The sequence below is a fragment of the Anthonomus grandis genome, chromosome 15 (genome assembly GCF_022605725.1).
Source record: "Anthonomus grandis grandis chromosome 15, icAntGran1.3, whole genome shotgun sequence".
NCBI classification, from domain to species: Eukaryota; Metazoa; Arthropoda; class Insecta; order Coleoptera; family Curculionidae; genus Anthonomus; species Anthonomus grandis.
This window is the reverse complement of record NC_065560.1, coordinates 4,096,828-4,122,092: the sequence shown is the minus strand read 5'-3', so window position 1 is coordinate 4,122,092 and position 25,265 is coordinate 4,096,828. Positions and strand designations below refer to the sequence as shown.

Below are 25,265 nucleotides of genomic sequence, written 5' to 3'. Positions count from 1 at the left end.
ACCGGACAAAAAAGGGTCGAAGTTCGATTTTCTAGTGTAAAATTTGGGTACTTTTAAAATTAAACTTACGTGAGTATTGACAATACAATTCATTCAGCGTGCTTCACTATGTATACAGCAAGAGATTGAGAGTACCATGAAACAAAAATGTTTACGATTTACTGTACTGACCCATCTAATAAAGATTAAGTTTACTCACCGGGGAACCTCGGTCCCCTTGATTCAGTCATGCCAACAACCATCAATATAGTTACTTTATGTTTGCTTATAATTTACATATATATCTTCTTTCTTGGACGACTAGCTAGTGTCCCCTAAAATAGTTAAGGCTACCCCAGATGCTCCACTGCCTCTAAGCAGTAAGCATCTCAACACTCGGAAACTAAGATAACATATACCGAGATCTTAGAATCCAAATGTGTCAATCGAGAAGACAAGTGAGGGCCCTCTATAACTCACAAGACCAACTCGAAGGAACTGCGCGCTCAGAGGGCATCCCTGTCGATTGCTACACAATCGACCACAACCTCGCTAAACAGCGACAAACTCTGGTATACCATAAAACTCTAGCCATGGCTGCCATGGACTTATACAACAACAATATAAAATATTACTCACATGTCGACATGATTAACCTGATGTGCACAAAACAGTCACAACCATTCTAATATACACCTAGTGGACAAACACCACCACACCTGGTCAACTATGACCACTCTATATACATGGCTCTTTATAAGCCGAAGTGCTAGCACTCACTGACTCTTTTACTTCTTTGGGTCTCTCTCAATCTCTGCTTATATTATTATTTATGTTTAGGGTATAGATTTTCAAGGATGTACGATAATTCGCGGGCGGTTGAGACACTTATAAATGAATACAGGGTGTTTATAAAATATACGTTTATTAAATATAATAAATTACTTTAGGATATTTTACACTAGTCACCCGATTGTTTGGTTTTAATTCAAAACCGAATTGCCCAAGTAACAATTTGCAGTCTAAGTTGAGATTACTCTTATTTTCACTAGTAGCAACGTTGTTTTCAGTGCAAAATTTAGTTGGTTTTGCAACGACGTTTATTTTCGACGTACTGCACCTGTATCGCAACTGTTGTAACACATTGCTTGTTTTTTTTTTACTGTAGATGGTAGTAATTTACACTTAAAACAACGACGTGCAGACGTGTACAATTTTTCGAATCAAAAACCCAGTAAGAACAACCTCATAGTTAGCGAATGGGTATTACATTGCCTGATCATCTGTGTTAAGCATTTTTCGCTCTAGAGGGAGGTTTAGAGTTTTAGGAAGAAGTTGAAAAACAAAGCTAGATAGAATAAGAGGAAGAAAAAATATTTAATTCAACACAACCTACTTAATCTATATTTGTATTTTTTTAATTCATTTTTTGCTTGGAATTATTGGGATTTATTATTTTCGCTTTGCTTTAAAAAATGGAGAGATATAAGGACTTTGAATATTCTGCAAACGCAAAAAAATTTGCAATAGAAGAAAAAATTCCCACAACTAGCTTACCTGAAGTTGATATGGATAATGTAGAATCAATGGAAGCGGCAGGAGATAGCAGTGAAAAGGTTTGTATTAAATTTTACATATTTAAAGTTTAGGGTTTACTTTTTGTAAATGGTTTCCTTTATGGTGCCTATATCCTACTTTATAGCCTTTCTTTACACAAGAGACTAACCAGTTTCAAAGTAATTTTATAAAGTTTTATTTTTTAGGATTTATATAGCAGCAGTAGCAATGGGAACTCAGAATGTAATGTTAATATTTATATTTCTTTGAAAATCAAAATTAAAAACTCTAATAAAATGCGGGTAATTTTAAACTGACAAGTATATTGTTAATTTTAAAATAAAACAAAATTCTATTTAATTATATTTCTCATCACTCCTCGGTTCGCATCAACTTCTATAATTCTGCGAATAACTTCGAATATCGCGCAATAAATCAGGTTTAAATTTACCGCCACACGCCACCCAAGATGGCCGCCTTCGTTCTTGTCATCAACGTCAATGGAATTTCTGTCTGATCATTATGCAGCACGCATTTCTCTATATTTGTATTTTGTGGATACGAAAGAGCGGCGATTTAACGATTCAGGTATTTAAAAGGTAAAATATCGTTAATCTAACAAATAACTTAATTACAAATACTAAGGGAAAATCTGTATTTTAACTAACTAAACGTAAAAGAATAACATTTACAGGTTCCTTTTTTTAAACTGATAGCGCCATCTAGTAAGCGACGATACACTGTGTCAATTAAATTTTAGGTTATGAGTAATGTTTACTTTCTATATTTTTTAAATTCATTTGTAAATCTTTTGATTTTTCGTTATACCCTCATTGGTGGGCCTTAAATTGAATATTTGTTACTTTTAGGATGATAATTTCGAGCTAAAAGACGAAATAAAAATTGACTAAAACCAACTTGGAACATGGCCAACAATACCAAACCAATTTTGACCTTAAACCAGGTACAGCAAATAGGTTATTTGTATCACCGTTTATAACTTTTAAAAGGGGCCTAAACAACCACAGAAATAGGGAATGAAATAACCTTTATTTACCTGCATTGCCAAGCAAAACGTTATTTATAAATAGTGGCCAAAACTATCATTTTTCATACTTGACTGGAGTATTATGAGCCTCGCAAACCTCACTTTGTTATTATACATAAGTGTGGAATAAACTTTTTAAATTATTCTGTAAAGCAAATAAATAATGCTTTTAAAAACAAATTCCTAGTCTTAAAATTTTGTCTAGGTACAGTTTTTTATATAGGTATTAATTATTTTTATCAGTAGTAAGCACTCTTTTAATGGGTCGGATGGATCAATAAATAAATAATATATCAAAAAAATCCACTGCTTAAGTTGGTGTTTTTTAAATCATTTTCAGTTCATATTGAAACAAGAGGTAAAGAATTTATACAGGCAGTTCTTCAGAACCATTAAAGAAGTGCCTGACAAGAATTATCAGAATGAGATCAAGGAGTGGACCCGAGCAGAGTTCAGACAGAATTCCAACCATACTGATGAACTTGTGATCAAAATGTACTTAGAGTATGGTAAAAAAAGCTTAAAACAGTTACAAAACAGTGTGTGTTTAGCAAAATAAGGTAGATTTAGTAGATGTTTGTCAAGAATATAAAAATGTTTTTTTGTTTGTTGAAGAGCAACCTCCGAGTCACTTGTAAACCTATTTCAACAGGAAAATGACTGATTTTATCATACCAATATAAAGGGAGAAAAAATCTGAACAACTTCAATGGATAAAAGCATTATTATTTAATAATAAATTATATTTAGTTTTACAAACGTTGAATTTTATTTTAATGAGGTTATAATAAAAAAAAATGTTAACCAAAAGCATATAAACTTTTTAACAAGGACTCTCATTCCTTCAACTATGAAAACATTACAATAATGAAAAAAAACTATTTGGCTGCCTGCGCTTGGCATCTTTTAACGTCCCAGTTGAACACTCTTGCCATATTTACTTCTGTGGTAGTAAATTGATCCCTAAAAGTACCACAGTTTATATTAGAAAGTGCTGATCATTTGGCAATGGTAAGTCCTAAATATTTAACATAATTCTTACCTGAGAAAGTCTAGATCATGATTAACATATCCCAAATTTCTGTCAGCAGTATTAATATTTTGTGTTAAAAGTTCTTTTGCATCATCTAGAGTGTATTCGAGCATGACATTCGCCCCGAGCCACAAACAAACATTTTTGGTTGGTGGAATCTTGGCTTTGGCGAAAACTTGATCGCTTAATAGAAACTGTGTGTCACACTCTTCATTTTGTCCTTCTAATTTTTCGATCATTGTTAAAGATCTTTTCAGTTCTGGTATTTGGTTTTGCAGTCGCTTTTTCTTTGATAAAAGATTGAATTCCATAAATTTGTATTTGCCATACTGATTATCTAGTTTTTTTAATACTTCTTCTTTTGAGCCGTTTTCTGGCCGGGCCATGTAGCTATCAACGTCTTCCTAAAACAGAGACAAATCTAAGGGTTACTGTTTTCAAAATTAACATAAATTGGGGCTAATAATTAAAGAAAGTACACTTTTGTGTAACATTTTAGGGAAAACTCGAACAACGAATATAAATTGATTCTTATACTGTAGATGGGGGTATAGAACACTTGAATACTTACAATAAATTCTGCTTCTGGTATACCAGCATATGATTTTTTATCCCCTAATTCAATTGGTCCCTTTTCTTGTTCCATTTTTATCCCGGGAGTCCTGAATTTATCAATTTTGGGAAAACGTGTTCTTAAACCAGTCCAGGTCCAGACCAAATAAAGCCGCGAATAAATGAGCAATTACTGAATGAAAAACGAATCTATTTTCAAATAGAATAGTCAAGAAGGTATTTTAAATTAAGATGTACTCAAATTGAATGAAACTTTTAAATTGTGGCCATAAAAGGTAAGGAACGGGATTATGGGTAAGGGTTACCAAATAATTTTTATTTATGATTTTTTCGAGCTGTCATACAGTGAACTGTCAAGCAAACTGTCTAAGAGGAACCCATCTAAAGCTGAATTCAGAAGCCCACGCATTACGAATACGCATATAACTTTATTACATTTACAATGTAATAAATGTACGATCTATAGATCATTTTAAAACAAAAAAAAAATTGAATGTACCATGTTTTTTACTAAAAAAATAAAAAAAACTTCTTACTACATGACGTCATTTTCAAAACATTCCTATGCGAAACCTCTCCAGTATGTCAAATTTGCTGGAGGATATACGACAGTGTTGTCATACTTGACAAAAGTCCATAAAGTTTAGGTAAAAGTCGGTATTCACAAAGCTAATGATAGGAATAAAGTCTGGTTTTCATTTGAAATATCTCGGAAAAGTTACAATTTGTAAGTAAATTTCCTATTATTCAATGTTTGTATTACTAATAGTTGTTTATATATTTCTTTTTTGAGTTAAAAAGTGTTATTAATTTATTTTTTTAATTAATTGGTAAGAATCCCTCATGTGATATATAAAATTTAAGATTGTAAGGGCTGGTATGTGTTTAAGGCAACTTAACCACCCCCGAACCCTGACACCTTTATATAATAAAATAATATTTAAGGAATGAATGCTAAGAAAATAGCTTTACAATCCGGCAACGCTGTAGTGACTAGTTTGATTCTCCTAAATAGGTTGTGTCAAATGTCAATAATTTGACAGTTAATTATAAACGTCAACGTTCCTAAATAAGGAAACAATTTGACAAGCAACTTTAAAAAAGTATTGTGTTTGTAGTCGTTATATTTTTTTATTTAATATAGGAATGATTTAAAAATATTTTAGATCCATATAGAAGTGATATAGGGTTAGTAACTTAACTGTAATACGTTAAGATAGAGAAGGCATTATTTTCTTCTGGATCCGCCCCTGGTAAATTAACCTGACGCGTGACGCCATCTAGCGTGGGAGTAGTAGTACATAGTGAATAATTTGACAGTCTTCTACCAAAGCGGCAGAATCATCTCTTTATATTTAAAACAGAGATGTGTCCATGTAATTTTAAAACTAAAGTATGTACAAAGAAAACAGGGAAAATTCAATTTTCTTGAATTTGAAATTGCTTATCTCTACGGCACTGGAAGTTGGAACCTGCGTTCGGTTATGGTCGGCTTCACATCGTTTTTACGAGTGCTCTCCCAGCCTACTGGAATAAAGAAATCAGCTGATTTCTCTCACTAAGTCTGATTCAACTTGCTTTGGAGTTTTTTATCCAAAATTGCAAATTTTTGTAATTTCTCTCTGCCACACACTCAAACTTAAATAACAACGAGGTCCAAGCAATCTTTTAACCTCGAAATTTCATTTACTCTGTTCAACATTGACTTGCCACAGAGAGAATTATCCACAAAAAATTCCCTGCATTAAGCTCTAGTCCTACTTTCTGGATACCTGTCAGCACTGTTTTAGTACAACATGACTACCGTAAATCCGTCTTATGAGGTAATTTTTAAGTATATATTGATTTTTCTTTGATATTTACAAGCATTTTTACCACAGCCCTCCATAGTAAAGAGAGAGGAATTCAGGAAATATTTGGAGAAGAGCGGAGTCATGGATGCCTTAACAAAAGTCCTGGTAAATCTTTATGAAGAAGCGCACAAGCCGGACGATGCAGTAGAGTATCCTTTTTATTACTTTATAAAGTTAGAAAACAAATGTATGACTTACAATATACTAGAATTAATTTATTTCATGTATAAGAATAATTATTAAGTCAAGTCCTTAACTAAGCTAATCCAGATACATCATAGATAAATTGGCCTTAATGGCAGGTTTACAGACCAACAAACAACTACATCTCAAATTGACGAAAGCAGAGGAAAGAATAAAGGAGCTGGAGTCTCATGTTGAGAATGCTGTTACTGAAAAAAAAGAACCTGAAAACAATACAGGTATTTTTTTTAAATTTATTGTTAACCTCCATAATTCCTTATTTTGAAATTGATATAGGGTTAATGAGCCAGTGGTCGGACAATTTAGAGAAAACTAAATTTAAATCATGAATAAAAAAATATTGATAGGTTTGATAGAACCAAAGTCTTTTGACATGAATAATTTGGTTATTTGGAATAAAGTTAAATATATCAGTTTTGTCCATAAATTTACTTAGTATTTTTGGTATTTACTTAAGTAAAAAAAATGCTGTTTTGTTAGTAGTCGGACAGTCTTTGCCAATGGTCGGCTGGGTAGTTGCCACTAGTCGGACACCTTCTTATTGGCTGATTCTTTACAGTCCCGTATTATCAAAGGTTTACTAGAATTTAAGTGCACATTTAACGTTGCAGTTTTAAAACCTACTTATTTTTGTTTGTTTTATTAATAATAAATTTAAATCATGGGTAATTATATAAAAGGCTATTAAATAAAATAAAAATATTTTATTGGGGTAAAAAAACAAAAATTTTCTCCACGTAGTATCAATCAAAACAACAAATAAAAAAAACTTGAGCAAAAAAAGTGTTATAGGTATTCTTTGGTAACTAGTGTCTCAAATCACGAAACTAAAAACTATAAGTACTTCACTAACGTACGTGTTTTAGTCATCATCACACAGTTTACAGACAAAATCCAAGTTAGAGACTTCATCATAGGAGAGTCCTGACAACTTTGTGCACTTCAAGTGATACCAGCGACTACATCAATCACAGCCAACATTCTTTTCACCTTTGATTTCGGTATCACTAGCAAGTTCGTCTTCGCATTCTCCACATGTTTGCTTTTTTTATGTATGGTAGATGACTCTTCTACCTTATCTGTATCTTGGTTACCTGCACTGTTATTTTTTGTTTTACTTTGTTTTTTTTGTAGGGTTGCTATTTTCCTTTTCTTTTTCGCATTCTCTTTCTCCTCTTTTTCCTTTAATTTTCCTTCATAATACTCTCTCCAGGCTCCAGAAGAAATTGCGGAGGGTATTTTCTCCCGTTGACGTTTCTTATTTGTTTTGCCAATAGGTTGTGGATATGCAAGATGATTTTCAAATGAAGAGCTGCTCCAGCTAGCCGACTTAGCCACTACAACTAAATTTAAAGTTTAATTTTTTTCATTTTTCAAAGGTGCGCAGTTTTCCTCTTTGTCATCCTGATTATTTTTTTTCTCCTCTGGACATTTGTCATTTATTGTGGATGAAGTGATTTTTTTCTCAATCAGATTGTGATTTATTTCCATAAGTCCTTTTACAGGGTTAGCTTGTTCTGTTGCATCAGGTTTGATTTTTTTTTAAACTTTATTTTTTTATTTGAATTTTTATTTTCTTCATCTTCATTAGTTTTGATGTTCTCTGAGGTGTCTTCCAATTTATTTTCTTTTAGATTGGTCTCATGTACTTCCTTTATTTCTTGGTCATTTCTTCCATTAGTAAATATATCTGATTCTGAAATATTAACATCTTCAAACACAATACTCGGCATTAAATCTTTAAATTCATAATCATCCAGTATTTCTAAGATATTTTTCTTTTCTATATTTTCATAAGAACAAACATTTGGTTCTAATGTCGGTTCTATGTGAGTATTTTGATTTGTTTGACCTGTATTGAGAAGTATACATTTTGTAGTATTACAACTTAAGGGTTTTGAAGGTTTTCAGTCTCTTCTTGATTTAATACTTCACTGCTAGGTGTAGCTGCATCATCAGTAAAAATAACGTTCATTTTCTGAATCTCTTCTGGAGTAAAAAAAGAAACTACCTTCACTTGTGTTAGTAGGAATAAGTGTTTTTATAAGGGTTAAAATTGTATCCGTGCAAAATCCTAGTTCAGATAGCTTCGGTTTCAGCTTTAAAATAACTTTTTCGGTGCTTATGATATCTGCTTCCTATACTGTTTCCTCAACCTGCGTTGTTTCGCTTAATAAGTTCTCCAGAACATTTTGCACACACTTTTTATAATTTACTGTGTCTGGATTAAACTGGTACAAACCACATACCTTAAAGCCCTGTTTCATATTATTTGACATATTAGGATTCTGAAGGGCTTTTTCAAATATGGGACAAAACTCAGTCTTTGTAACCACACGATTTTCATTTTCAGTCTGCCATTTTCTTACCTCTTCCCGCCAATAATCCTTTAAAGGCTTAAAAACCGCGACGTCCGCAGGCTGTAGTAAGTGTGTTGCATTTGGCGGCAAAGCATACAATATTATTCCATTTTCATGGCAAAACCTACTAAGTTCCACAGACATATGGGATTTATGCCCGTCTACTAAAAATAATACCGGTCTCTGAATCCCTTCGTTCTCTAATCATTTATTTAGGTCGTTAGCCACATACTCGAAAAATACCTCCGACCTCATCCACCCGCTATCTGATTTGCCGAGGACCCAATGAGGAGGCATACCGTTTACTATACTTTTTGGTGGTTTTACGTATGGAAATATGACGAGTGGGGGACAAAGTCTACCATCGGCCGTAAAAGTAATTAATACCGTTAAATTTTCCTTGCTGCTTCCGGTTTTAACAATATTGAGATCACGTCCTCTCACACCCAATACTTTCCCACTCTTTGGACACAGGCAGAACCCACTTTCATTGCCGTTCAGCATCCGACTTGGATCTTCCAAAATGTCTGCAGCGTTAGACTTGCTTCTTTATCGGAAAACCGCAACTGGCTAAGTTTTAAATCCATTCAACTAATTTTTCTTCAATTTCTTTTTTCAAAACTGGATCCGGCCCCATCGTTTTGCAAAGGTCGACAACTTTTCCTTTAATGCGGTCCTGGACCGTTGACTTGGGGACCCCGTACTGCCTACACGTTTCATATCTGAAAACCAAAGAAAAACATAAAAAAAAACGGCTTAAAGTCTTCAAAGAGACGTCGAAAAAAGAATAGTGTCCAACTTTTGAAACATATTAAATTCGATACTGACCGGTGGTCGGACAGATTTAATTCTCATTAATTCGCGTCTGTATTTTGTTTTTGCTGTCCGACCACTGAATACCATCTAAAACTTTTCCTTACAATATATATTGGAAATAAAAGGAGCTTATTTATGTAGCAGTAAGAGAGAAAAAGACAAAAACAAAAAAGCTTCACTTTCCAGTGGTCGGACACGCGTCCAACTACCGGAGTTATAACAAAATTATATGTGAGTTTACCGGACACCTAAAATTAACCTTAAAATATTTAAAAAATACGTTTTTCATCATATATATGGCATATTTAGCCCATTTTTTATATACATGAAGCTAAAGAACCTCATAAGTTAGTTATTAAGTTTTTAAACCTACCTTAAAACTGCCTTATTTTTATCTTTCACGCACAAAAACTGGGGAGCACAAAGTGGTGGTCACTTTAGCGCGCTTTTTTTTCTTTCAGGGAGACGACTTAAGAATATAAAAATTTCTAGAACCAAAGGTAAGGTAATTGGCAGAACTGAATTTTTAACTCATTGGCGTAACATTAAATAACATTTCAAAGTTATTTCACAATAAATACGTTTTGTCCGACTACTGGCTAATTCACCCTACCAGTGCATATGAACAAGGTGAATATGTTATGGTCTGAGTGGTATTGCTTTGGCAAAAATACATATTGATGAGCTTAGTGACATGTTTGAATATCTTTAGCACGATTTATTATAAATGTCTTTTCTTATATCCTGGAAAGATGTATGCCTCTTATGTGAATATTTATTTTTAGAAGAAAGCTGCACCCTGGAACAACCAATCAGTGAAGTTCAGATTAAAACTGAAGAAGAGGTGGCACCACCACCAAAAGAGGAAAAATCAGAAGAGTCCTAAGGTATTCCCGCACCTACAGCAATATGTTTTAATTGTAATTAAATTCACTTTTAAACCATGGTTGCATGGTTTCTTTCCGTCAGGCTGTTCTTAGTGAAATAATTCAGTTTAATTTGCACTAAAATATTTTTTTATATTAATAAAAGGCAATGCTTGATTGATGGTTCTTAGCATACTGGGTAGAATTATAAAATCCAAGCCCACCCGCCCACTTGCCTTTGTACTTAAATTAGGAAATTAGTAAGTAACACAGATTTGTGCATAAAACTAATGTTTTGTAATTATTATATTCCTAAGATTTCAATTGTTATAATAATAAGATTAAACTATTGCTTATAAAACTAATAATGCCCTCCATATTAAGTGTATTAGCTGCTTTGCAGTGCATAATTAATTAAGAAAGAATATTGCGTATTATGTTTATTTTAATTTTGGTAACTTTATCCTCATGATGTATTATTCAAATTTATGGTGCAATAATTTAGGTAGAATACTTTTTTAAGTTTTTTTTTTGTCACATTATGTGTAGAAGTATCAATGTTATTTCAACATTTTGTTATTATTTTATTATACTTTATTATAAGATATAAGATGTTTTATTTATTTGCCAAGGTCCTAGAGCAATTGTATTTAAAGAATCTTGAAATGCGTATTGTAAATCCAGATTTTTATACTCTGACAGAAATTTTTGGGAATCACTTGGAATATATTCATCATTTATTCACACTAATACAGCAGGATTTCTGAAGATGGATTTGAGGGTAGAAATATGATTCTACGTTAAAGATTTCAATAGTTAAGGCTTTTTTAGTTGGCCGAGTTTTTTTGCTACTTTTATCAACAGATTCTAACTTTCCTTGAGCATATCTTAACACATCTACTGCCATGCTGTTAGTAGAATAATTCTTTTCGAGGCCAAGCTCATTTTTACTTCTATATTTTTGGTTTAAATATTATTTGGGTATGTTATTATGGACAAATAACAAGTTTTTTTTATCAATTTATGGTTTTTAACACGTTGAGCCCATTTGGTGGGCATTTGAATTTTACTTCCAGGGATCAAATTTTCATTCTGGATATTTTTTGTTAATAGTTATTTTTTTGCAGTTTATGTTGTTTGTGGATCAATACTCTGTCCACTTTTGGCTGTTTTTGTAATTTTTTTGCGGTGACCCACGGGTGGGCACGTGGTCCCAGAATTACATTTTGGGACCGAATGCCCACCCGTGGACACTAGCTTTAATGTGTTTTTTTGTTTCAAAGTTAAGCAAATATGGCTAAGAAATATCTATCGGATCAGGAGTTGGCTGGAGAATCTGTCCGACGACGAGTCAAGAGATATAATACAAGACGAAATTACCGGATTTTCAGATGATTCGCTCCTAGATAAAGATTTGATTCCTGTTGAATTATCCGGTAATAATTCAGATAATTCTGCCATATTATTATCCGAAGACGAAGATCTAGACGATAACGTACCTCTAGCGACTTTAACTACTAAGCAAAAATGGGATCACGTTCAAGGAGACCGACTGTCTTTCAGTTGAATGTTGGTGTTGTTCCAGCTGTTAGTGCAGACTTTGCAGGGAAAGAACCAACTGAATTCATTAACTATTTTATCGACGATGAGATTATTAATCTATTTGTGACTGAAACTAATAGGTTTGCTTCACAGCGAATTGCTGCGGCAATAGCAGATCCAAACCGGAAGGCCAAGATTCCGAAATGGGTGGATACCCAATCCCGTGGAAATGCGAAAATTTTTTGGCATTATATTATGGATTCTTCCAATGCCTCAGTTACGCGATTATTGGTCAACCAAATCGTTGTACCAAAATCGCATACCCACAATTATGAGTAGAAACAGATTTGAAGGTATTTTAGGCATGTTCCATGTAAGTGATAATGAGGACAGACCCTCTGATGACCGACTTTACAAAATATCCGAATTTCTTAATATGCTGCAAAAGAAATTTAAGTCCTCCTACATGCCCGAAAAAGACATTTGTATCGACGAAAGTAACGTCCCGTTTCGAGGACGCATTTATTTCAGACAATATATACCCAATAAGCGACACCGCTACAGTATAAAGCTTTTCAAGTTGTGTGTATCTGGAGGATACACCTGGGATTTCAAAGGCAGACATATATACCGACAGAGGAAAATCAAGTGAATTTGCAGTTTCTGAAAAGGTAGTCATGGAATTGATGGAAGGTCTTTTGGACAGTGGCCGCACACTCTACACTGACAACTGGTACACGAGCGTATCATTAGCCAAAAGACTGATTGAACGAAAAACGCATTTAGTTGGTACAATTAAAGCAAACCGCAAAGGTAATCCTCAGGAAGTAATACAGGAAAAGTTGAATCGAGGTGGAATTGCAGCTCGGCAAGATAATGACAAAACTGTAGTCCTGAAGTGGAAGGATAAGAGAGACGTCATCATGCTAAGCACCAAACACGATGATTCTACCGTTACTTTAGCAAAGAAAGGAAAAGAAGTTATTAAACCGAAAGTAATTGTTGACTATAACCAGGGCAAGGCCTTTATCGACTTGTCGGATCAAATGTCAGCATACGCGCCTTTTCTAAGGCGAACTTCAAAATGGTACAAACGCCTAGTGTTTCATGTCATTACTGCTACAACAATAGTAAACGCGTTACATGTTTTGTGTACCGTGTAATATTCCCCTTTGTATTACTTACTTCCAAAAACATTTGGCTTTAAACTTTAGTGTCAGCAGTTTCTTTGTGGCAGTGTGTATTTCGTCAAACGTTAGGTCGTTTTAGTAAGTTTTATTATATTTAGGTTAGTCATTTTTATGGTATTTTAAGTTTTGGTTACATAAGAAAACGACTGTTTTTATGACAATTTATTTTTAAGTTTTAAGAGTATTTTTTCTGTTTTAAGGTAATATAACATGGTATATTAACTCAAATGTTGTTTTTTTCTAGTCTTATAAACTAAATACCTAAACTATCCAAACTGCCCAACCCAATATATTTTTTGGCTCATCCTGGGACTAGACCGTCGTTTGGTATAGGCAGAATCAATGTAATCCATGCTTACGGGTGAGCACGCGGTCCCTGAATAAGCGATGCGATGTGCCCACCGGTGGGCATTTCGGGTTTGCTTTCTAGGACCACATGTCCACCGGTGGGCACGCGCAGCTCAATGTGTTAATGTGTCATACATATATGAATGACCGCTATTTCTTTTGTTACAGGTCATTTTGAAGAGAAATAGAAGCTTACCAGATCTCGAGACAACGTTGAATCATGGATTTCTCCACCTTGAACTGTATATTTGCCGTAATGGCACATTACAGCTCTGGCTTTCATGAGTGAGGAATCCATAATTCAATGTCATGATTTGTAGATACCCCAGTGAAAGTGTAAAATAAAAGTAAAATGAGTAAGAGGACGAGACCACCAAGAAAACAAGAGACCACTGACAGAACAAGAACTTCTCCGTGAAATAGACTGATACTGAAGGTAGTGACTTTAGCTCCAATGATTCCATTGATGACCCTGTTTGGTATCCTGGTATGTCAAAAAATAAAACGTTGCTTGACCATCATATCGAAGAATATTCAGACTTATCTGAAGACGAAGATCCAGAAGATCTAGATGATATACTTGAAACTCTGGAAGAATTAGAAGATGATCTTGCCAATGAAGTGGATGAATCCTATCAAGATGACCAAAATGATAATCATGGTTGGACTGAATACTGTGGAAGACAGAAACAATTCGTGTTTAGTGGACCCCAGGGCTTAAAAATAGATCTTGATGAAAACTCTACGCCACTAGACATTTTTTCGTTGATTGTTGATGACGAAATCATTAGTCATATTGTCACGGAAACCAATAAATATGCACAACAAAAAATAAGATCAAGGATAAATCAATGGACAGCGACGAATAACGACGAAATTAAAAAGTTCTTGGGGCTAACCATGTGGATGGGCTTAGTAAGAATGAGTACCCTTTCAGATTATTGGTCCACTCGTAGTATCTATAACCTTGCAGTTCCGCGAGCAGTGATGTCAAGGAACAGGTATCAGTTGTATCAGTTCTGGGAGAGCGTTTGGGAAAAATCAAGCCGCTTGCCGATATCCTGAAGAGAAAGTTTCAAAATCTATTTTGCCCAGGTGAATTTATTGTTATTGACGAGACGTTAGTACCTTGGAGGGGACGACTAATTTTTCGCCAATATATACCAAATAAGGCGCATCGATATGGTATTAAAACTTTTAAAATTATGCTCAGTAGATGGTTATACCTGGGACTTAAAAATCTACAGTGGAAAGTCTGCAAGCGGGGAGAAAGAAACCGGACTAGCGAAAAACGTCTGGACCAGGGAAGAACGCTTTATGTCGACAATTTTTATACAAGCTATAAACTAGCAAAAGCCTTGTTATCCAGACAGACACATGTTGTAGGTACAGTAAGGTCATCCGAAAGAGGTTCTTCAGAAGAATTTGAAAAGAGGAGAAATCATAACCCGAGAAGATAATAATGGTATAGTTATCTTGAAATGGAAGGATACCAGAGATGTGAGAATGCTTTCCACAAAACATGCTCCGGAACTTGCTCCAGTAAAAACAAAAACGTCCCTAAAAAAGCAAAAATCATCTTCACAAGAACGAAGCTCGATCACTGCCTCTAATACAACTGCTCCATTACAAGTTCTGCCTTCCACGAGCTCTAATATTGATGCTTTGTCATCATAAGAAGAAGACGAGACTCCAACAAACCCCACTGAAGAAATAGAATCTGAGCTACAGGATGAGCCCTCTGAAGAAAACGTGTTAGCGAGACCTTTGAGTGTGACCCCACCGCAGCTTCCGTCCCAAGACAGAAAAAAAAAACGTGCCACTGAAAAGCCATTAGCTGTACTTGATTATAACCAGTGTAAAGCTGGAATAGATCTCTCCGACCAGATGGGTTCCTACGTCTCCACTTTGAGAAAGGGTATCAAATGGTACCGGAAATTGGGAATGGAACTGTTACTGGGCATGGCAGTAGTGAATTCGTGGGTGGTGTACAAGGCTGTAACGAAAAAAAAGATCACCATACCCATTTTCCGAGAATCGTTAGTAGCCGAACTTTTAGAACTTGAAGAGGTAAAACCGATGGAAAGACCAAGATCATTAAAGGGCTCCCATCAGCTCTTACAAAGATTAGATTCAAATGGGAAAAAAATCAGAAGAAAGTACGCTGAATGCTATGCCAAAATCCAAAAGGAATCCGGCAGAGAAATGGCACGAAAAAAAGCCAAAATGGTATTTACATTTTGCAACTCATGCCCGTCACAGCCTCAGATTTTGCCTGCCTTGTTTTAATTCTAAACATTCTCCCTATTCTGGACTTTCGATGGTTGCATAATTTTTGCCAATTAGCTAAGCTATTGTGTTACCCTAGGTACTATTTTTTTATTTTTATACATTAGAATGTAACAATCTGCTCGTTTTGTTTTCATTTTTCTTTTGCTTGTGTTCATAGAGGTTTAGAACTTTTTTTTAGTTAAAAAACACTTGATTAAGTACTATAATATTATAGTAATCATGGGTGTAATCAATCAATTATAATATTAAGAAATATACTATTTTTCACGAAATTTTGTTTTTTTTAAATACGAAGTAATAACCTTTAGCAATAAAAATATGCCGCGGTCAACTATGTCTAGAGAGTCGTGCGGGGCCAACCGTGTAAGCCACCCATTTAAATAGCATTAGATGTCATGCACTATGGAACGACACGGCCTGTTGTAGTTAAATCGATGTCATTCACATATCTGTACCTCAGAGCCAAAGTATGTTAAGTCACAATTTGGCGTTTTTGCGATTATCACGCCAAATTTTTAAATGTTAAGTCATCTATACATAGCAATGCTTTACCACTTGATAGCATTTTCCGTTACAGAGTTAGACATTTTCAAACTAAATTAAGTCCACAGTTTAACAAAGGCCAAATCCAATTAAGTCTACTTAAAATAGTTTTCCTTTTGGAAAATATCAATCCACATTATTGCACTATGTTAAGTTACATACAAGTTGTAAACAGTTCTATCAACCCTATAAACTGTTTATCTATGAGTTCTATTCAGCCAGTTAAAGTGTACGCATTGTTTTTAAATTTGCTCCTTAAATAGCTTGCCCAGTGTGTAAAAAATGAATTCTAGAACCCTGAAAATGTTATCAAAGTGTGTTCCAGAGAAAGTTTTAGAGAAGAAATTGCAAGGTTTTGGTAAGTATGTTTTTTTTTAGTATATATAATACAATAAAATAAAATTTAGGCCAAAATTATATTAACAAATGTACTAAATAACGTATTATATTAATTCTGCTAGTTTCCTAAAAAGAAATATGAATGAAAAGTAACATTACGCACGTACCAAAAGCCTCATTTTAATTTATTATTAAGTAGAAACTGACTTAATATTGTTTATAGAGTTTTATAGGGTACATTTTTACTTTTAAGGAAATGCAGGACAGGTCAAAACTTGCAGTGAAACTACTGATTTGAACTCAAGCAGCATTCTTACTGACACACGATTAGAAACTCAAGGTTTGTATTTTTGTGTATTGCTTTTTTACTGATTTAAAATAGTTTTGGCTTTTTTTTTATACAAATTTTAGTCATGACTTAATATCCTTTTCACTAATGTTTTTTTCATAAAGTCTGCCTAATACCGTAAATTTTAAGGGTAGAAATTCACCCGTTACTTATACTTTGTATTTGGTTATTAAAACCTAATAATTTATTAAAACAAAAACTTATAGAGGTTAGTTTTTAAACTAAAACAGTAGTAGGTTCGATATTTTTTTTTAATTTTTTAAAACTATCTGATACAATTTTTATGTTTTGCAGAGGTCTCAACGAAACCGATACAAGTTTTGGAGCCGTTTAAAGAAAAGGATCAATTCAAGGCAACTAGTCCAAAACCTGTACTTCAAGAAAAAAACCAGGACCTACGACAGGAAAAATTAAGAGATTTTTTTTCTGGTGGGCAGATACAAAATGACGACACATTTACTAATCAAACCATCGTCCATCATCCTAAACAGGATTTTAATACACCTGAATGCAGTTATTCTAATGGAAATGATGCATCACTATCACCAAGTAACTCGGAGACTAGGAAAGTTAGAGCTCAAAGAATAAAAAAAAAACAGTTTTTGTATCTTCTAGCTCAAAAAAAAACATGTTGTAGCAGAAAGTGAAATTTTTACAAAACAAAACAGCGATGATTCCTTTTCTGGTTTTGGCAGTGACGACATGTTATTGACCCAAATTTCGAAGGTGATGTTGACAATGAAATAAGCAGCGATACCGAAAACGAAAATACGGAAAATCTAAATGAAAAAAGAACAAGAAAGAAGACACCAAATAAACATCTTTGGGAAAAAAATGTTCAAAAGCGAAAACGACTGTCAGGATTAGAATATGTAACCGTTTCCAAAAGAACTATTAAAGAAAACACTTTAGGACCTGCATGTGGTGAAACATGTAAATTGAAATGCAAAAACCGAATAAATGAAGAAATGCGTAAGACTATTTTAAGAACCTTTTGGAACGAAAAACAAACAATTGATATGCGAAGACAGTTTATTGCATCTCACATTCAAAAAGTACCTCTTAAAACCAGACGGGCAAGAAATAATGAACTCATCGCAGTATGCAAAAAATTCTTTTTAAATACACTTGCTGTGTCTCAACAAACTGTTGATACTGCATTAAATAAAAAGAGATGTGGGGGCATGATTTCTCCAGATAAAAGAGGACATCATATTCCAAGTAATAAAATCCCAGAAGACGTTCGCCAAGGTATACGCAATCATATTGTAAAATTTCCCACTTACACCTCCCACTACTCCAGAAAAAGAACCGAAAAAAAAATATCTAGGAAATCACCTTAATTTATCTAGAATGTATGCATTGTATGTTGAAGATTGTAATGATAATGAACTTGCCATCAAATCAAATAGGTAAAGTTTGGCTTTACAGTGAAATTTTTAATTTTAAGTTAACTCGTTAACTTTTAATTTACTCGTTTAAATTGCCCGCAAATGATACTTGTGACCTTTGTAATAAGCTAAAAATTCAACTGCAAAATTCAGAGTCACTAGAAACAAGACAGAGTTTGCAAGCCCAATACGATGAACATGAGAGAGATGCCAATAATCGTTACAGGTTAAAATCCGAAGACAAAATACGCTCGAGAAGTGGAAATACTGAAAAAGTTGTTATGGTTGATTTGGAAAAATGTTTGTCCACTCCTGACTTGACAAACTCACAAAGTTTTTATTCACTCAAGCTTCGGACATTTCACTTTACGGTACATGATTCAACTTCACAACAATCCTACTGTATGATGTGGGACGAATCTGTATCTGGTAGAGAGGGAAATGAAATTGCATTCTGTATAACACAATTTGTAAAAATATGCGACTTATCAGCCAGTATTCAAGAACTAACAATTTGGTCAGATAATTGTCCATTCCAAAATAGAAATCTGCTGATAATAATGACTTATTTTTGGATTCTAAAACAAAAACCCACCTTAAAAATGTTAAACCACAAATTTTTGGCTAGAGGACATACCCATTTGGAAGCGGACAGTGATCGCTCGATCAAGGGAAAGAAAAAAAAGTTCCGCAATTCAAAATTATTACTCCTTGGGATTGGCAACAAATGGTCCGTCTTTGTGGTACAAAAAAAAATTCAATGTTGTTGGAATGCAATCCTTCGATTTTCTAAACTTTAAGTCCTTGTATGAAGGTTCCTCTGCTCCATTTCGTTTGAATAAAAAAAATTCATCTAGGGATTTTCTTATTTCAAAAGTAGTGTAAATGCAAGTAAGACAGGGAAAACCGGGGATTTTGTACTATAAAAACAGTTTTGGTTCAGAATTTTTAGAAGTCGATTTAAACCGAAAAACTAGGATAAAAAATATCTTCCCAAGCAAATTACCTTGCCTGAAAAATGGTCCAAATCCGATTTCTAAAAAAAAATATGATCATCTACAAAAATTACTTCCATGGATACCAAATCAATTTCACGAGTACTACAGGACCCTTAGACACAATAATACAGTACAGGAAGAAGATGGTGACTCGGAGTAAACTTTATAATTTATGTTGTGTCCTACAGACATTTAAGTCCTACTCTAATAATTTTCTATTTTATAATATAACTTGAAAAAAAAGTAAAATTTTTGTTAACTTAACATGGTTTGGTTTGAGTTTTGTTTCACTGTTTCGACTTAATATTAGTGTTAAGTCAAAAACCATTGTTTTTTCTATGGGGCATATAACTTTAAGTCACTTAACAAAAAAACAAAAAAAATTAAGGCAAAAATCAAAACAAATTTAAATAGATAATATTTTTTTTAACATTTGTGTGAAATTTGGAAAAAATTTCTTGAATAGTTACAGATATATGATAAATAAAAAGTCACAAAACAACTTAACATGGCTTTCCTGACAAATGGCAATTTTTGACGTAGTTTGGCATTGGGGTACTGATATGAATGACGGGGTCGGTACAAAAACAGCTATGTCATTCACATATGAATGACACGGCAGTAGATGTGTTAAGAAATATTGGAAATATTCTTAATAGGGGTTTAGACCAGAAGAGGGCATTTCTTACCAAACAATTTCATAGGAGAACGATTCTTGTAGCTCTTGAGTTAGAGGCTATTTTGTCCTCCAAGAGCCTTGGTTAGAGCATTTTTTCATGCAAACTTTTTTAAGCAATTCTCAAAAAAAGAGTTTATTACCAAAGAAAGATTATTTCTTACCCATTAATTTCATAGGACACTCACTCTTGTATCTCTAAAACTTCCCGAGTTAGAAGCAATTGTGCCCCCACAATGACCAAGAGTAGAATTATTGCTGTAGGGTAATAGTAAAAAAAAGCATTGAGGTGCATATAACAACTTCTAAATAACAAAAATCACACTGACTAGTAAATAAATAAAGAACAACGCAGTCATCAGCCATTTAACCATATTTACAAACCCTAGGATTTCCTTATTTTGAAACTTACTTTTTAACATCAAAAGAGCTGCCACTTGCATTATATATTCTCCATCCATAAAACTGATTGGCAAAACATTAACGAATGCCAAACCTAACGAAATTACCGAGACATATTTTATGAGTTTTGTAATCCTATTTGGAATCGAAACTGAGAAGATGTCACTTTTCTTTACATAAGAAGATATTTCTATTGTATTATATAAATCACTTGAATGTCCCAAGTACACAATGTTTTTACTTTTACACGTAATTTTGAATAGATAAGTACCATTAGGCAAGAGTGGTTTAAAGCAATACAAACTATTGGGGCAATCATGTGGTTTAACTGTACAAAAATTAGTAGCCTGCTCCATAACTGTCCTTCCCGGTAAACAAGCATGTCCTGGCAACTCTAGTTCATTATTTTCAATGTCTATGTATTCAAAGCACAAGTTTTTATTGTTCTTTGGGTCACAACATGATAATACACCACTGTCAAGATGTTTTAAAGGAACACTTTCATCTAATGTGTTAACTAAATCAGATTTAATGCATATTGCTGGTAGTATAACATTCCTGTCGCCAAGACAATCCAGCCAATCATTTTCATTATTTATTTTGCAGTCATTTATGGCTGTAATTATGTCATTCTCTAAAATGCCCTTACTTGCGTCTCTTAGTGGGGAAGTTTTGAGAACATCTATAACAGTTACACCCCCATTATACCCATAAAAGGGAGAAAACACCCATGGCAATGACCAATATAATAAGTAAGCAAAGAATGATAACAAAAAGTTATGCCACACACCAGCACTGAAAATGTTTAGCCTCTTTTTTACATTTAAACTTTGCATTTTGTCTGTTGGTAAATTTACATATGCCACTGGTAAAATGAAATAAATATTAAAGCCCAATTCAAGAGTGCCAATATCTTCTACAACACCCGCCAGGGCATGTCCCATTTCATGAACAAAACTGCATATTAACAAAGTTATACAATAATATCCCACTTCTGATATAGGCAGATTTATTCCTGGTAAGCCAATGGTAACCAACGGTGGTGCCACTTCTGTCTCTTTTGGCCCAAATAACCCAAACATACTTTTAAACAATATAAATAGGGCAACAGGTAAGAAACTTAAAGTCACTACAGTGCCCAGTTGAAACCATAGCTTCCAAAAATATGGTTTTGTGTTGCCCCATTTTATGATAAGTCGGTTAAATGCTTTGGTTTTCCATTGGATAGTGAAGAAGCTCAATTCCAGTCCGAGTCCTTCAAGGAGTTTCAGGTAAGGATAATGGGCACAGGACTGAAAACAAACAAGGTAGCTTATTTCAAGGTAGATAGGGCTTAGGTGGGATTTAATACCTTAAAAAACAAATCAAAGAAGAGCAAAACACTGTAGGTTCCAGTAACTAATAAGAAGAAAGTGTAGGTGTCCATAATAAGGGTTTATTGGCTACATAAGACAATTAGGTAAAGAAAACTAATATCGGTTTAAATAGTTAATCAATACTCATTAGTAAAGAATTTGGAACCTTTTTTGGAAATGTTTGGTTATGTTCAGAGGGCCAAAATAAAAACAAGGAGCTGTACCTTAGACAAGGAAAAAGAGAGAAAAAGAGAGTCTCTTTTCTTGTTAAGGTCCCTGCTAATTTGACAGGTCAAGTGTCAATCCTGTCATTGATTTAGGATATGTGTCATTGGTAGATTTGATTAGTAAATTGCGGCTTTAAGCGATAATTTTAATATTTATGGACTTATTGTGACATAATGCTACGATTTCCATTAGTACATATGGTCCACTTTCAACCGCTTCAATCTAGTTTTAACCAGTTCATCAACATGCCAAACTATCAAACGTTACTTACAACCAGGGTTGCCAAGCCAAAAAATAAATCATCACCAGATCTGGTAACATTTCATTAGACCCGGCGACAATGCTTGTGACCTTTAGACATTAACCGATTCCAAGCGATCTATCGGTTTTAACCGCGGTTAAGCCCTTGGTTCACCTTGAACAGTCCCCTTATAACATAACCAATCGTGTCCGCTTAAACGTGTTTGGTTGAAGTAACTTCGTAATTTGTCAGCTGTCACTATCATAATTTTGTTTGTTTTTAAATAATACCCCAGACGCCAGTAATATTATGTGTAATTAGTTCTTAAACATAAATATCAAAAAAGAACACTTATTAGCCATGATAAATTTTGTGTCATTTTTGAAAAGGAAATAATTTGTTTTTATTTTTTCCCGCACTTATTTCAATATCTTTGACATTTGACGTTTAGAAAACAGCTCCGGACGTGGATAATTACTGTTCCAAATTGATGACGTATAAAGGGCTAATTGGTGACGTCAGGTATCTCAAACGGTTATAAATATAACTGCTTGGACGTGTTTGGTTAATACCATTTAGGAACGGTAATTACCGATAGACCGCTTGGAATCGGTTATAATTTTAATATTTATGGACTTATTGTGACATAATGCTACGATTTCCATTAATACATATCGTCCACTTTCAACCGCTTCAATCTGGTTTTAACCAGTTCATCAACATGCCAAACTATCAAACGTTACTTATAACCAGGGTTGCCAAGCCAAAAAATTAATCATCACCAGATCTGGTGACATTTAATTAGACCTGGCGACACTGCTTGTGACCTTTAGACATTGTCAACTGGTAAATACAGTGTTGCCATATAAATCTTTCTAAAAACCAACACAAAATCAAACAAGAGGTTATATGCAGAGGCTTTTTTAATAAAACTAATAATTTTATTCAGTCAAAACTGTCTGCAACGATATCAGGCTATCTACCGTGTTCTGGATTTTGGACATTTCTATCTTGCACATGTTTTCCGCTTCTAAAATTTGCTCTTTAAAAGTGGCCTCCAGGGGTTTTTGCTGTTTAGTTTGGAAATCGTAGGTAAGTCTCCCTACTTCCTGGCTAAAATTCCTGAACTCCTTAACGAATTCTTTTGTGTCCTTTATTTCTTCTTTCAACTGTTCCTTTTGCCTCCTGAGGGTCTGCTTCAGGGAGCTTAATGTCGTCGAAAGTACCACAAGTCGCTCTCTCAACTCGTTACAGTCATAATTCGGTTTTTCCTCTCTATCGTCTTCGAGACGATTCTCGTCACTGCTAGTTAGTTCTTCTGTTTCATTGTCAGAAGACACCAGTTCAGGCATTGCAACAAATTCGGACTTGAGAAATGATTCTTTGATAAATTTTTACTATAACGTAATTGTGACACTAAATATGCCATTTGAAATATCGGAAATGGATTGTCACCTGGTTGTGTTCAAGAGGTGAGTAGGATAAACTCAAATTGGGACTCTGTGAAGGTCAATGCAAATAAATCTCTCATAAAGGGATAGAGAGGAAAGGATTATAAGGGATTTATTTAACAGGCACGTTATTACAAAGCTTGGTCCAATCTAATTTGAATAACCATAGTAGCTTAGACCATAACCGTCTTCCTTAGGGAAGAGAGAGAAGCTTCAGATGTTGACATTTACTTAACAAATGACAGTTAAAAGTCTCTCTTTCTCTCTCTTCTTCGTATCTTTTGAGTTCCCTCAGGAGGAACGTTATGGTCTAAGCTGCTATGGCTATTTATTTCGATCTGGTTAATAGGTTCAGTTAAATTCGAGCTAATAAAAAGTTGTTTCACCTTTTGATGTTTGTTGGTTTTCGAACATTTGCGCCTATTTACCATTGTCAATTATGAATACATTATTCTTTAAACATTAATGCCATTAAGGACATTCTTAAAACTGTAACAACTGCTTGAATATGTCTTTGATGTCAACTGTCACAAAAATGACAGATATAGGTTGCTTAACCCACGTCGAGTACTAGATGAGCAAAATCAAAGAAGAAGAAGAAGACATTTTATTTTTCTGCCCTAGAGATGAAAAGAGTTAGTTAAGATACCGTAAAGAAAACACATTTTAAATGAATAAATACGTTTTAATTAAATATACTTTTCCTGACCTATACATCAACTTAAAGCCACTAATAGATGGCGTGACTATTACTGTGCGCTTTTCTAGATGCCCACCCATACGTATTTCGAGACCCCCATTAGACATCCTTGTCTCACTCGTTATTATTTTCGAATGTGTATTTAGAGAGAGAGAGAGAGAGAAAGAGACGGTGCACGGCTGATGTAATGTCAATTTTAGCTATGGCTTAAAAGTCAAAACAAAAAATAAAAAAAAAATAATTAAAACATGAAAATTTGTGAGAGAGTGTCGTGGGTTTTTAATTAGGATTTTCGGTATTCAGTTAAGGAAACCGGCTTGGAGTGTCCTGTAAAGTGAACTGATATTGGAATACTACATAACAGGTAAATAATATCTGTGTTCAACCTTTTACAATAGGCTTTTTCGGCCTTTTGTTACCTATACCTGAGATTTTACTTATTTATTGTATATACAAATGATAATGAATTATATTCAGGTCTCCCTGTTGAATTAAAGCTAAATTAATCCATTTTTTAAAGGCAAATTATGTATTTGCAATATTGCATATTCTGATTTTGGCAATTTACAAAAAACAGACAATTTTTAATTAATAATAGGAGAATTGCATTCCTATGATTTTTAGTCCCTAAGATCTAATTATATAGTAATTTACATAATATTTATTAACCCAAATTATCGAATTTTTATACGTTTCTTTCATTTATTGGTCCCAAATATTGAAACAGAGCATGCCTGCATGTTTAATAAAGAAACAGGTATTCATATAAGAGATGAGAAATCATAATATTGATTTTTCATTGTGTTATTTTCCTCACCGCAGATTTCCACTCTGTGCTTTGGTTTTTTTAATTAAATAAAAAAAAATTATTTAATTTTTTAGTAAAGCTCTATTAGAATCCAATGTGCATCATCACAAACATAATTTATGT

The 25,265-nt window shown here is 33.9% G+C and overlaps 5 protein-coding genes across 13 annotated transcripts in view; 3 read left to right on the top strand and 2 right to left on the bottom strand.

Moving 5' to 3' along the window:
* Positions 1–2,281: 2,281 nt before the first annotated feature.
* Positions 2,282–3,343, top strand: LOC126745421 (LYR motif-containing protein 2). Of its 2 annotated transcripts, XM_050453267.1 has the most exons (3): positions 2,282–2,500; positions 2,925–3,144; positions 3,200–3,343. In XM_050453267.1, the coding sequence occupies exons 1-2, from the start codon at positions 2,462–2,464 to the stop codon at positions 3,141–3,143; spliced, it is 258 nt and encodes an 85-aa protein (XP_050309224.1). In that variant the 5' UTR covers positions 2,282–2,461; the 3' UTR covers position 3,144; positions 3,200–3,343. The 2 variants fall into 2 exon arrangements, with proteins under 2 accessions (XP_050309224.1, XP_050309223.1); XM_050453266.1 differs by having other exon boundaries at positions 2,284–2,500; positions 2,925–3,343.
* LOC126745417 (prefoldin subunit 3) lies at positions 3,290–4,524 on the bottom strand. The gene is made up of 3 exons (XM_050453262.1): positions 4,189–4,524; positions 3,627–4,021; positions 3,290–3,547 (listed from the first exon to the last, which is right to left on the bottom strand). Exons 1-3 carry the CDS (start codon positions 4,261–4,263, stop codon positions 3,463–3,465), a joined length of 555 nt encoding a protein of 184 aa, XP_050309219.1. The 5' UTR covers positions 4,264–4,524; the 3' UTR covers positions 3,290–3,462.
* A 1,124-nt stretch (positions 4,525–5,648) lies between these two features.
* On the top strand, positions 5,649–10,899 carry LOC126745418 (c-Myc-binding protein homolog). 2 transcript variants are annotated; one of them, XM_050453264.1, is made up of 4 exons: positions 5,649–6,013; positions 6,071–6,192; positions 6,314–6,465; positions 10,212–10,899. In XM_050453264.1, exons 1-4 carry the CDS (start codon positions 5,987–5,989, stop codon positions 10,307–10,309), a joined length of 399 nt encoding a protein of 132 aa, XP_050309221.1. In that variant the 5' UTR covers positions 5,649–5,986; the 3' UTR covers positions 10,310–10,899. The 2 variants fall into 2 exon arrangements, with proteins under 2 accessions (XP_050309221.1, XP_050309220.1); XM_050453263.1 differs by having other exon boundaries at positions 5,716–6,013; positions 10,209–10,899.
* A 5,845-nt stretch (positions 10,900–16,744) lies between these two features.
* Positions 16,745–22,063, bottom strand: LOC126745403 (membrane-bound transcription factor site-2 protease). Its single transcript, XM_050453243.1, has 2 exons — positions 21,711–22,063; positions 16,745–21,651 (listed from the first exon to the last, which is right to left on the bottom strand). The coding sequence occupies exons 1-2, from the start codon at positions 21,783–21,785 to the stop codon at positions 20,263–20,265; spliced, it is 1,464 nt and encodes a 487-aa protein (XP_050309200.1). The 5' UTR covers positions 21,786–22,063; the 3' UTR covers positions 16,745–20,262.
* A 2,463-nt stretch (positions 22,064–24,526) lies between these two features.
* LOC126745399 (ATP-dependent helicase brm-like) overlaps positions 24,527–25,265 on the top strand; it is a 147,914-nt gene continuing 147,175 nt past the window's right edge. For all 7 annotated transcript variants that reach the window (XR_007663538.1, XM_050453230.1, XM_050453229.1 and 4 more), the window contains exon 1: positions 24,527–24,698. The gene's annotated coding sequence lies outside the window, so the exon portion shown is untranslated. The remainder of the gene's footprint in view (positions 24,699–25,265) is intronic.